General features: G+C 46.3%; 3 protein-coding genes across 3 annotated transcripts; 2 read left to right on the top strand and 1 right to left on the bottom strand.

Moving 5' to 3' along the window:
• Positions 1 to 7,123: 7,123 nt before the first annotated feature.
• CCR75_008084 (uncharacterized protein) lies at positions 7,124 to 7,505 on the top strand (the record flags this gene model as incomplete). Its single annotated transcript, XM_067966139.1, has 2 exons — positions 7,124 to 7,275; positions 7,403 to 7,505. The coding sequence occupies 2 exons, from the start codon at positions 7,124 to 7,126 to the stop codon at positions 7,503 to 7,505; spliced, it is 255 nt and encodes an 84-aa protein (XP_067822926.1).
• Positions 7,506 to 9,486: 1,981 nt separating this feature from the next.
• Positions 9,487 to 11,515, top strand: CCR75_008085 (uncharacterized protein). The gene is made up of 2 exons (XM_067966140.1): positions 9,487 to 10,225; positions 10,285 to 11,515. The coding sequence occupies exons 1-2, from the start codon at positions 9,509 to 9,511 to the stop codon at positions 10,891 to 10,893; spliced, it is 1,326 nt and encodes a 441-aa protein (XP_067822925.1). The 5' UTR covers positions 9,487 to 9,508; the 3' UTR covers positions 10,894 to 11,515.
• Positions 11,516 to 11,684: 169 nt separating this feature from the next.
• On the bottom strand, positions 11,685 to 13,106 carry CCR75_008086 (uncharacterized protein; the record flags this gene model as incomplete). Its single annotated transcript, XM_067966141.1, has 1 exon — positions 11,685 to 13,106. The coding sequence occupies one exon, from the start codon at positions 13,104 to 13,106 to the stop codon at positions 11,685 to 11,687; it is 1,422 nt and encodes a 473-aa protein (XP_067822924.1).
• Between the last annotated feature and the right edge of the window lie 96 nt (positions 13,107 to 13,202).

Here is a 13,202-nt window from a genome sequence, read left to right as displayed (position 1 = left end):
GCAGAACTCATGCGTCTCGCACGCTGGTTCTTGCCATCGCCCTTTGGGAAGGGAGTCCTCTTGCTGGGCATTTTTGCCCCAGCAGGGACCCTGGCATAGCAGCGAGCCATCATATGGCCGCGCTTGCCGCATTTAAAACAGACCACGTCTGCATTGCCCAACTCCATAGGAGTGGCATCTGTCCTCTCGGCCGACGGCTTATACCAAGCTGTCGCCGAGGCACTGTTGTAGGATTGCTCCTCAACTAAGGCAATTTGGATTGCCTCTTCCATCGTCGACGGCACCTTTCTGAAAAGGGCCTGTCGCGATGGGCCATGCCGTAGTCCGTTCATAAACGTGGGCACCTTAATGTGCTCCGGAATCGGACCTACGGTTATGGATGCGGACAGCGAGCGCATCTCTTGCACATACTCTTGCAGAGATCGCTTCGCCTGTCGCGCCCCAAAGAAGCGCGCCTGAAGCAACACTTCGTTGTTCGGCGGCTGGTACATGGCGCGAATCTTATCCTTAAAGATCGCCCATGAGGGGAACGCTTTTCTGTCCGCCATAAGCGCCGAGTAAGCCCACTCTGAGGCCTTACCGCGCAGATGCGACATAGCGTACGACACCATCCGGCTGTCGTCCTCGATGAGCTGGGCGACACCACATTGCTCCACGGCTAAAAGCCAGTGGACAATCGTGTGCGCCGCAGTTCCATCGAACTTGGGCGGGTCCATCCGAATGGGCCTCGGCTGATGCGGCCGGGCAGAGAGCATCTCAACAGTCCTGTTGAGAGCCTCGCTCCGAGCCTGCTCATGCCTCAGCTCATCCTGAGTCTGAGTGACGGACTCCGCCGCAGCATGGCTCTGTGCCTCGGACGCGGCCCTCCGCTGTCCGAGCACAAATGCCTCAAACTGCTCCAACTGAGCAACATGTTGCTCAGGAGGACTACCCAGGAGCCTGGCCAGGGCTTGTTCACCAAGTCCCTGCGCCATTAGCCCTGCCACCTCCCGATGATGTTCGGAGAGGTGGGGAAAATGAGCCCAATCAATGTTGAGGCTCATCCTCACGTACACACGCAGAGATGCGGGTCGTGGGAAGGATTTCAAGTGCTACCAAGTGTAGGCGGGCACGTCGTAATGCGGCCACGCTCTACTTAGCACACACCCTAGCACAGCGAGGAAGCGGTTTGCACCTGCTTCTCTTGCGTGCAGTGAGGTAGTTGTGGTGGGCGCGCAAGCGACCTCACCCAACACACTAAGAACTCTGGTGAAGTGACGTCACGGGAGCGGTAATCCGTCTCCTCGTGCGCACTTACCAAGTAGGTAGTAAATTTCAGACTGATTTATATTTAATAGAATTAAATACAAATACCTATTTTTACCAATTAAAATGATATCTCTATAGATATCATTTAATATGTATTGCGAGCGTATCTTTATAGATACCTCGCGTAACTGATGACGCTAGCCGTCATCATGGATGACGCTGGGCGTCATCCCTCCTAATGTGAATGCACCCATGTGCATCACATCCACAAGGGTTGGTCACAAATGTGCACCACACCCGAGTGTTGGGTCTAATTACTATTATTTAGTAATTGACCATCCCCTTAAGTACCAAATGTACTTAATGGGGACTGTGTAACATTAGGGCAACTCTAGCCCGTTACACTGAGTGGACGCGGATATAGTAGATATAATGATCTATATCTACCAATGAATAAGCTTCTTAAAATATTACCATGTAAAGTAATATATTCTCCAAATTTTATCTACCTTTTAGATAATATGTTAATTAACAACCTTTAAATGTTAGTTTCATGTAACGACACACACCGTCACCGGTCTAATCTTCCTCATGCGCTTTAATCGCCCAGGAAAGTTAATCGCTGACTGCCTTTAAGTTTCCACAGAGCTGAATCATTCCCTAGTAGGGCACCCACCCTTGCTGGGTTTCTGCAATTTCCTGCACCATAAAGTTGATTAGATAAGAAAGAAGCTGACTTTTTTAATGTGCAATAAATGGTCGTCGATTTTAAGAAAGCTAGGCAGCCGGTAATGAATGGTTTATTTAAGCTCCAAAATAAACAATTTTTATCCTCCAACTTTATTTTTTTGCGTGTGCGTCAAAGCCGCCCTTAGTCTTATAATAAGAGAATGGTCGCTACATCGCCGACCTTGCTGTGCGAAATTTCGTGAGCACCATACTCGTAAAAGCAAAGCGCTCTCAAAATCTGAAGTAAACCACTAATGCGCAATCCTTCTGATAGGTACCCTTTTGCAACACCTGTAAGTTTGGACGGGTTTGCAAGATATGAGGCGCACCATGCAGCTTGGCAATCTGTCATAGTAAAATGATGAGGTAAACTGCCAGCTCGAATATTTTGAAAATATGCATTGCCTCTTTGAGAGCATAGAATAAGCGCAACGGTACTGACTAATCATCGGATAAATGTGTTTGTTGATTTTCAACGTTACGTCTAGTCGGAAACATCTGCGCCTCATCCCACAATTTATAGAAGGCGTCGCCGTTTTCTGTCAATCAGTAAAATTAGATGGGACAAACCTTTTACTAACTATAGTTGGTAATCATTCTAGTCTAAGGGAATTCTTATCCAGAAATGAAGCATTCAAGGTCACCAAACCAAGCTCACGGCGATAGCCTCACGCTAAATGCTGTACCACCTGCTGGCTCAGCAAGCATTCAGACTAGATCAAACTTATTTTGGTTATCCGCTTCCGCCTCGTCATTCTAAATGCATATTATTGTCGCTCCGGATTCGGAACCCTCCTCTCTCTCTCTGCGTAGAAAGCAATCAAATAGAAGCTTAGGCTCTGGGGTACCGGACCAATAATACTCATCGCTAGATTACTCTTACAAATAGAGACTGAAGGCCTTAGATCAATCGATGCTCTGCCAAAAAAATAGGGCAAATCACCATAGCTATCTGAAAGATAAAATCCAGTATATTCCTGTTTCAAGGCATTTTTAAAGAAGGAATCGTTACCGAGAGGAAAAGGAAAACGTCTCGAATACGTCTTGGGTGCGCGCAATCACGTTCTAGTCATTACGCGCACAGCTTTTACAAGTTTCAAGATTGAATGGCCATTTCTAAATTTGCACGTCAAGTGCGGAATCCATCTCAAGAGCAACATCAATTGAGTGTATTCCTTCAATGGCAAAGACTTCGGAACAGAGAAGGATTCCAAGCCATGAGTCTGGCGCAGCCCTCATGGCATTCGGCCCGGAGGTGTTGCATTCCTACATGGCCACGCGTTTTGAAGCGGCCTTGGGACGGACGATGCCACAGATGGAGATACGGTATCACAATTTATCCATTTCCGCCGATGTCGTCGTGGTCGAGGAGGGCGGAACAACATCCGAGTTGCCAACGATTTATAACACAATGAAGAAATTTCTAGCAAAGGTAACAGCAAAGAAACACGTAATACGCAACGAGATTTTGCACAATGTAAGCGGCGTTTTTAAGCCCGGTACAATTACACTCGTTTTGGGCCAGCCTGGGTCTGGCAAATCGTCGCTAATGAAGGTCCTCAGCGGCCGCTTTCCACGTGAAAAGAATATCACCATTGACGGCACGGTGACGTACAATGGCATGACACAAACCGAGTTTCGACGGCGCTTGCCTCAATTTGTTTCCTACGTGACCCAACGCGACAAGCACTTTCCAACGCTTACAGTGAAAGAAACACTCGAGTATGCAAATCGCTTTTGCGGCGGTGAAATGTTTCAACGCGCGACTGAAAAGTTTGCGAAAGGCACGCCGGAAGCGAATAAAGCTGCGCTTGAGGCAGCTCAGGCTCTGTATGCCCACTATCCTGACGTTGTGATTCGGCAACTGGGCCTTGAGAATTGTCAAGACACGATTGTGGGCAATGGAATGATACGTGGTGTATCGGGGGGAGAACGGAAGCGCGTGACGACTGGCGAGATGGAATTTGGCATGAAATACGCGACTTTGATGGATGAAATTAGCACTGGGCTCGACAGTGCCGCGACGTACGATATTATCAAGACACAGCGCAGTATTGCCAAGACATTGCAAAAGACGGTCGTTGTGGCTTTACTACAGCCAGCACCGGAAGTATTTGAGCTCTTTGACGACGTGATTCTGTTGAACGACGGGGAAGTTATGTACCATGGCACGCGCGAACAAATTGTACCTTATTTTGAAAGCTTGGGCTTTCGCTGTGTGTCTGGACGTGACGTGGCTGACTACCTCCTTGACTTGGGCACGAATCAGCAATATAAATACCAAGTGGAATTGCCATCAGGCATGCCGTTCCACCCACGACAGGCAAACGAATTTGCAGAGTACTTTTGTCGTTCAAAAATCTACCGGGACATGGTCGAAGCCCTCGAAGCTCCGTACGATCCGAAATTACTGGAAAATATCAGCAACGACATTGACCCGATGCCAGAATTTCACCAGTCTTTTTGGGAGAACACGTGGACACTTATGGAGCGTCAGAACAAGGTGACGATGCGCAACACAGCGTTTCTTAAAGGACGTAGCTTTATGGTCATTGTCATGGGGCTAATTAATGCGTCGACGTTTTGGAACGTGGACCCCATGAATATCCAAGTGCTCTTGGGCGTGCTGTTTCAAGCAGTGCTGTTTTTGTCACTAGGCCAAGCCTCGCAGATTCCAACTTACATGGCTGCACGAGAGATTTTTTACAAACAACGGGGTGCTAACTTTTACCGCACGGCGTCGTATGTATTATCGTGCTCGGTCGCGCAAGTGCCGCTAGCATTTATCGAGACGATGGTATTTGGGCCATTGGTATATTGGCTCTGCGGCTTTGTCGCGTCCACGAGTGCGTTTGTGATCTATTCAGTTATGTTGTTTCTATCGACGTTATCGTTCGCGGCGTGGTTTTTCTTTATCGCGTCGGTCACGCCAAACCTACATGTGGCGAAACCTACGTCGATGGTCACGATCTTGATTTTTGTGCTCTTTGCCGGCTTTATTGTGGCAAAAGGCCAAATGCCCGACTGGCTCGTATGGATTTACTGGATTAATCCATTTGCGTGGTGTTTGCGTGGGCTTGCTGTGAATCAATACCGCTCGTCTATCTTTGAAGTATGTGTGTATGACGGCATTGACTATTGCTCGGACTTTGGCACGTTATTCGGAGAATACTACTTGTCATTGTATGACATTCCGTCGGCGAAATCGTGGATTCTCTATGGTATCATCTACCTTCTCGTAGCATATGTATTGTTTATGTTGTTGGGCTGTTTGGCGTTGGAATACATGCGTTATGAGAGCCCAGAGCACGCGACGGTGGTGAAAAAGACCGTGAGCGAGCCTGAAGATGAAAACTATGTCTCAGTAGCAACCCCGAAGAAGAGCAATCGAGAATTGGACGGTGAAGCTTTTGTCGTCGAAGTGAAGGAGCGCGAGAAGAACTTTTTGCCGGTGACATTGGCATTTCAGGATTTGTGGTACTCGGTGCCGAATCCGAAAAACTCGAAAGAGAGTTTAAATCTCCTGAAGGGTGTAAGCGGGTATGCAATGCCTGGATCTGTGACGGCACTTATGGGCTCGTCTGGGGCCGGTAAAACGACATTGATGGACGTTATTGCTGGTAGAAAAACAGGCGGTACGATCAAGGGAAAGATTTTATTGAATGGATACGAGGCAAACGACTTGGCCATTCGTCGATGCACTGGCTACTGTGAGCAGATGGACGTGCACTCGGAGGCTTCGACGTTTCGTGAAGCTTTAACGTTTAGTGCGTTTCTTCGCCAGGATAGTAGCGTGTCTGACCGCAAGAAGTATGACTCTGTCGAGGAAGTATTAGATCTGTTGGACATGCACGACATTGCCGACCACATTATTCGTGGTAGTTCGGTCGAACAGATGAAGCGTCTGACCATTGGCGTTGAGCTAGCCGCACAGCCAAGCGTCATCTTCTTGGATGAACCCACCAGCGGATTAGATGCTCGATCGGCCCAATTGATTATGGAAGGTATTCGGAAAGTAGCGAACAGTGGACGTACGATTATATGCACAATTCACCAGCCGTCAATGGAAGTGTTTTACCTCTTTGATCAGCTACTACTGCTGAAACGCGGTGGCGAGACGGTGTTTGTGGGCGAGCTTGGTGAAAAGTGCTGCAATTTGGTGAAGTATTTTGAATCCATTGCTGGTGTACCCCCTCTTCCAGCGGGGTATAACCCAGCGACATGGATGCTTGAGGTCATTGGTGCAGGCGTTGGCCATGGTGCTGGAACGACGGATTTTATTGAAGCTTTTCAAAACAGCAAAGAAAAGCGCACGTTAGATGCAAATTTGGCAAAAGACGGCGTGACCATTCCGTCGCCAGCTTTTCCAGAACTACTATTTACAAAGAAACGTGCGGCAAGCTCGATGATGCAAGCCCGATTCCTAATTGTTCGCTTTATGAACATGTATTGGCGCACGCCGTCGTACAATTTGACGCGCGCGATTGTGACGTTTCTCTTGGCACTTGTGTTTGGTCTGCTATTTTTCGACTCGGACTACACGACTTTCCAGGGTATTAATGGGGGAATGGGCATGGTGTTTATATCGACGGTGTTTAATGGCGTCGTGTCATTTAACAGCGTACTTCCAATCACATGCGAAGAGCGCGAGTCGTTCTACCGGGAGCGAGCTGCTCAAACCTACAATGCCCTGTGGTACTTTTTGGGTGCGTCGACAGCGGAGATTCCCTATGTCTTTACAAGTGGCTTTATCTTTACATTTGTGTGGTTCTTTATGGTCGGATTCACGGGAATGGACACGGCGTTGCTCTACTGGTTGAACCTGTCGTTGCTTATTTTAATACAAACGTACACGGGTCAGCTCTTGGCGTACACGTTTCCAAGTGTCGAGGTCGCGGCCATCATTGGCGTCTTGATGAATTCAACTTTTTTTCTCTTTATGGGCTTTAACCCGCCTGCCAACGCAATTCCAAGTGGCTACAAGTGGTTGTATGCCATCACACCGCAACGGTATTCGCTGTCCATTCTTGGCGCGTTGGTATTTGGGCAATGCGACGTGGACCCGACATGGAATGAAAGCACGCAGGTGTATGAGAATGTCGGATCGCAGCTTGGGTGCCAGCCGTTGACAAATCTTCCAGTGTCGATGGACCACATGACAATTAAAAGTTACGTCGGCAGTGTCTTTGGGATACACTATGCCAACATGTGGACGCACTTTGGGTATGTGTTTATCTTTATTGCCGTTATTCGACTATTGGCTCTGCTGTCACTACGCTTTTTGAACCATCAAAAGAGGTAAGCGAGCTTAAATGATTGAAAGAAGATGTAGTGTTTGGTATGATAGTTTTCGTAAGAAATAGTAAAAGTAGTAAATAAATTTTGTTGTGAAATGTACTCCATTTGGCTTATGTAAGTAAATAAGCCGACTGGCTTGGACGGTTTGTCTGATTGACATCGAGTTTGTGAGTTTTCGTGGAGAAAAAATCCAGATTTTACGGATGCAAGATGAGTTTAAGTACATTTAAATTATTTTCACATGTAATACATTAATAACTGTGACTGAGGAGAAATAACGGTTCCGCTTCGCAACTTATGCTATCATTTCCTATATCCACTTTTTATTTTTTCACACTGCAATTGTGCCTGACGTTACACGTCAATTCTACGCAACATATGTTTATTTTTAGCCATGAAACGCGTATTTCTATAGGTAAACTAATAAAAGCATACAAAAAGTTCGTTATTAATGTAAGAAATTCAACATGTTTTCCTCTCGATGTCATTGAAGAAGATACCGTAAGCAAAAAAATGTATTGGACACTAGCTCCACTTTAGACAATTCTTGCGTTAGCAATAATTTTTTTCATTCGTCTCTTTCTGACATTATTTCGACAATAATGACGAATGACACGCAGACGACTGTGGCACTGATCGTCAACCCGATCATCGATGCAACTAATACAGCGCTCGTCTCTGATTCCTTGGCCATGTCCACGAGTCTGGGCGGTCGTGTGCGCAAGACGACGCAAACGTTTACGTTTTCGCCAGCCACGAGCGGTGAGCCTGAGGTGTTTTCACCCCCTCTGGGTACGGGCGTCAAACTAAGGGATATGGAATTTGTCGCCAAAAACGTATGGCTATGCTATTTTGCAGTGTATTGGCAGCCTTTGTATACTAATCTTGAATTGTGCAGATCGAGGCTTTGGGCAAAAAAGAGCTCGACATGATAAAGCAGCTTTACAGTATCATGTACGGCCGCCGTTTCCAGCAAAAGAATGTAATGTATTGACTGCACTAGCAAACGTTTTTTTTTGCTTATTGTGGGTCGGTGCAGGTAAAATTGATTAAAGATCATATTCTTGACTTTTCGGGCATCGTTGCGCAAGATGAAAGGGTAAAGTTGCTGCAAAGATAGAATGAGGGTTTTGTGCTGGGGTTGGGCTACTTGCTTATTTTGCAACTATTCGCAGTCACGTGAAATACTGGAAGCCAAGATGGGCAAGTGGAAATTGACTTTTGTTCATGATGTGATGGATTTACTGGCGGTAATTATCAACATTCCTTTTATTGTGCTTTACGAATTAAAAAATATTTTTTTTTTTAATCTTAAATGGTAGGTGGACCGCTCTAAAAAATCGTTTGATGAGGAAGGAAATCATTTTAATAAGGAAATGTTGCTTAATCGATTGATTCAGTGGCTTTACAAGCCGCAAATAACAAAAGTACGAACGCATTTGATGTGGTAATGTAAAAACTTATTTGAATGTTTGCCTAATTCAACGATCCGCTTCTTAGAAGGCTGAAGTTGCGGCAAAAAGGGAAAAGCAAAAAATGAACAAGCGAGTGAAAAAAACAAGGGAGGTTCAAAAGAGCAAAAGTGATTTAGCGAATAAAAAGCGAAAGACTACTAAAAAGGACTCCGTCGCGATTGAGAACAAGAAAAACGAAGAAGCTGGAAGCGAAACCTCAGAGCCTGAAGGCGAAGAATCCTCAAGTGATTTTGAGGATGGAAAGAATCTCAAGAAGAAGAGCAACAACAAGCGTCGGTCCAAGAAGTCTTACTCAGTAAGACAGGTTGTCGACGATAAAGAAACGGATAATTTCGACGAGAATCTTGCTGCTGATACGAAAAAGCCGAGTTCTGCTAGTGAAAGACTGTCAAAGCTTGAGACCAAGGCTCTGGATGCTGACCTTTGCAATAAAGTTCGGGACATCATAGCCCACGGCAATGTCGAGGAATTGACGATTAAGAAGGTAAGCAGTAGTCATTTCTATGTTATCGCTTATGGACCTGCAACTGATTGTCGTATGGGGCGTGCAGATTGTACGACAGCTTAGCTCGGATCTGGGTCGCGACATGACATCGCAGAAAACCGCTATTAAAAAATTCATCCAGGCAGAAGTTTAAAGTGCTTCTTGTAACTTCTAAACATATCGTGTAGTCCACACATTTTTGCTTTTCATTATCAAGTGTGCATCATTTATGAAAATTTTAGTAAACTCGACTTAACCTCCACCCATTTTCGGTATGGGCAAAAAACGCAAATGTAAGAGCGCTCCAGCGTCTGTTGTGGAATCGACACTGAACGATGAGGTGGCGGATGTGGTTCAAGAACAAGTCAAGAATCAAAACGTGTCCGCGCTGGCTGAAGGGTTTGCCCAAAGCGCCGCCTTTTTTGGCAAGAAGACGTCATACGCGTCTGCAGTTATCGAACATGAAGCCGAGGCACTTGAAGAAAAAATTGACGACAAGACGAAAAAGATACTAAACGAGTCTAAAGTGAGCAAAATGCAAAAAGCCAAAAAATCTAAAAAGGTACCAGACCTCAAGAAGTTGACGTCCAACGAGATCTCTGGAGAAGAGAAAACACCGACTATTTTCATAAAAAAGAAAAAGAGCAAAAAAAAGAACACATCCAAGACCGTTGTAGAGACGGAAGAGGACACAGAGGTTGAATTTGAAGACCTCAAAGCTTGTCGCACGGTTTTCGTGGGTAATGTGTCGCTGGATGCCACGCCGAAGGATATCAAGGCCCATTTCTCAGCCTGTGGTAAAGTCGAGAACGTGCGTCTTCGATACCTTCCAATTGCTGGCTGTGCGATCGACCAAGCTGGCAACCAGAAGCTCATGATGAAAGTTTGTGCGATGAAGAAGATCTTGTCGACTGCAAAAGACAATTGTAATGCCTACGTGACGTTCGCAGAGGAAAACAGTGTGGCAGCCGCACTTAAGCTAAACGGAACGGTACGATTTTGGGTCTCCTTGAAGATGTCGAGTGTATGTTTTGACCGTCATTCTGGCAGACACTAGTGCACAAGAAAATCCGCGTAGACCTTTCCGATCCTGTACTGGATGCACGTCGAAGTATCTTTATCGGAAACGTGCCGTTTAAATGCTCGGACGACCAAATGCTGCAATTTTTTCAAAAGCGCTTGAAATCTGAAGAAGAGCCCGAGCCGATTGATAATGTTCGCCTCATTCGGGACCGCGAATCGGGCCTTGGCAAAGGGTTTGGCTACTTGTTGCTGAGGACTCCAGCAGTTGTTGCCAAGGCACTTGCGTTGCAAAATCTGAAGATGGAAAATCGAGAGTTGCGAGTGCAAGTTTGTGGCAAACGGTTTAAAAACATGCGTGGCGAGGAGAGTAGCCGGGAAAAGTTTGAAGGATTACGAGCGTCCGCTGGAGCTCGGGCGCGTATTCATTTGAAGCGGAAATTGAAAACAAATGGCGTTGAGAGTGGAATCGCTACCAAGAAAATTAAGCGCGCAGCTGCTGGCAAGAAGCCGAAACCAAAGCATGCAGCGCGTAAAAAAGCAAAAGCTGCCGCTGCGGCGGCAACTGGCAACATCTTGAAAAAGCACCAACCTGATGGTATAAAAGTGAAAAAACTTGTTCACACAAGGCAAAAGTAAAAGGTTCAAATACGGAATAGACATTTAAAAAAAAATTGCTATTTGCTCTGCCTTCTTTTGCATGGAAATAATGGTTTAAGCGCGTAAATTGGCTTCCGACGAGAGCGGCGCGTATCCCGATCGCAAGATTCGACGCGCTAGAACCGTTATTATCAATAGTACACAAGCAATCGCTCCAGCTACGGAGCCTAAATACCTCGCTACTTCCAGTCGCCGTAATAGTAGCTGCTGTCAACGTATCCATTCCTTCACTCAAATTCGCTATTTCTGGCATAAGAAAATCGCTCAGAGTAATGTAGATTCAGCTCATCACTTCCCGGGTCACATTTGGGTACATGTGTTCAATGTTCCCGGAAGAATGAAAATCTCCCGATGCATCACAGCATGCCGCTAGGTACATTGGCCGATTCGCGGGCAATACGACAGAGTAGTCGATTGAATAGCGCCGATAGTACACCGCATCATTAGCTATCGTATTTTCAATTTCATCACGTTCGAGGCAAAATTCATTGTTTTCACATCCTCCAATTTACGTATCAGGCGAACACGCAGAATTGTTTTCAAGTTGCAATTGTAGATTACACCTATGTTTGAGAATTAATGGATCCTGCACTGAAGGTTTCAAAATCACAGCTTCCGACGTGCAGTGGCATTCCACACAGCGATGCGCTAAATAATGAAATGTTCAAAATGCCACGTAGTAGACGACAAGAGAAAAAGAGGATCTCAAATAACAAAGTGGCCAAAACTCAAAACAAAAAATATGAAAAGGAACAAGAACTCCAAAAGACTTAATTATTTTGCGACGTGAGCGGAGCATAACCCGAACGCAGTTTTCGACGCGCTAGAATCGTTATCAATAGTACGCAAGCGATCGCACCGGCTACAATTCCAAGCTTAAGGACGTCGCTACTTCCAGTCGACGTCATAGTAGCTGTTGTCAACGTGTCGATTCCTCCACTCAGATTGGCTGTATTCAGCAATGGGAAATCGCTCAGAGCCACATACATTAAACTCATCACTCCCGTGTGCGGCACAGTATTGTTATAAAGCGCTACAATTCGAACAATGTCCGTAGTTCGCATACGTCGTGGTGGATCAAACGTGCACGTGCTCATGGCAATAATGTATCCATCTTCGTTTCCAGCCTCGGTTCCCGAGCCATACTCGGGTACTGACGCGCACAGTAATTCCCCCGTGGCATCGTCGTACAGCTGAATGCCCAGCCCTCCTCGATGCTGATGCCCAACTGCATATACAAGCTCCACATCGCGCGCCTGCTCAAATTGGTGGGGAGCATTGGTTCCCAGCGGAGTGCTTCCATTATTAAGTCGCTGGCGCGTCGAGAGGGTATGGATACATCCCGGATGGGTGCTTGGGTCACAGATGGGTACATCGTATTCAATGTTTCCGGAATGTTGTAAATCTCCAGATGCATCACAGCATGCCGCTAGATACAGTGGCCGATTCTCGGGCACAATGACTGCATACTCCATCGAATAGCGTAGATAGTACACCGCATCACTGGCTCGAGTCCTCTCAAGTTCATCAAGTTCGAGGCAAGACTCTTTGTTTTCACAGCAGCGGAGTCCTCCACGGTACGTCTCAGCTAAACACACGGTATTATTTTCAAAAAGCAATTGCCGATTGCAACTATTTTTGTGAAAAATAAGATTATTCACCGAAGTATTGGTAAATACATCTTCCGATGTGCAAGGGCATTCAAGACAGTGATGCGCTTTCTCAGGTGCCATCTGTCGCGTGTTAATCACGTGAACATTCGCGAGCCATTCGTCTTCCCCTTCTACGGTCATAAATGCATACGGGAAATAAAATTCCTGTGGCGTGCCTCGACACTCCGTGCCCGCACCGAAAGCCACGCTGCGGCTAAACGTTTTGGGCTTCATTGGAGCCCAGCGCGTTTTCATAGCGTCGTAGTGCTGGTGTGTGCTGCCAAACACGTGGTGATGAAGATAAGCGTCGAAAGAAGGCACTGGCACAATCTCATTGTTGGCATCTTTCTCGACAACGTCCGCTTCAAAACGGTACACGGCTATAGGACCTTTGGGGATCGCCAGGCGATGGAAAGTGTTGCTAACTTTTCCTTGCGGAAGGGAGATTGGGGGCGTTAGAGACGTAAAGCGCTTCGTCTCGGGCTGCTGCGCGAAGGCAAGAACGCACTCGAGAAGCAAAACAGCGAGTACGCGCAACATATTGAACAAAATTCTTTGCTTGTAAGAATGAAGAATGTGTCTTTTGTCGATACTGGGGGTTTAGAACGTTGTGTATGCGCCAATCTCAGAATAGTT

This window comes from Bremia lactucae, linkage group LG1 (genome assembly GCF_004359215.1).
Source record: "Bremia lactucae strain SF5 linkage group LG1, whole genome shotgun sequence".
Lineage (NCBI taxonomy): Eukaryota > Oomycota > Peronosporomycetes > Peronosporales > Peronosporaceae > Bremia > Bremia lactucae.
The sequence above is the reverse complement of the archived record's forward strand: the minus strand, read 5'-3'. Positions and strand labels throughout refer to the sequence as shown.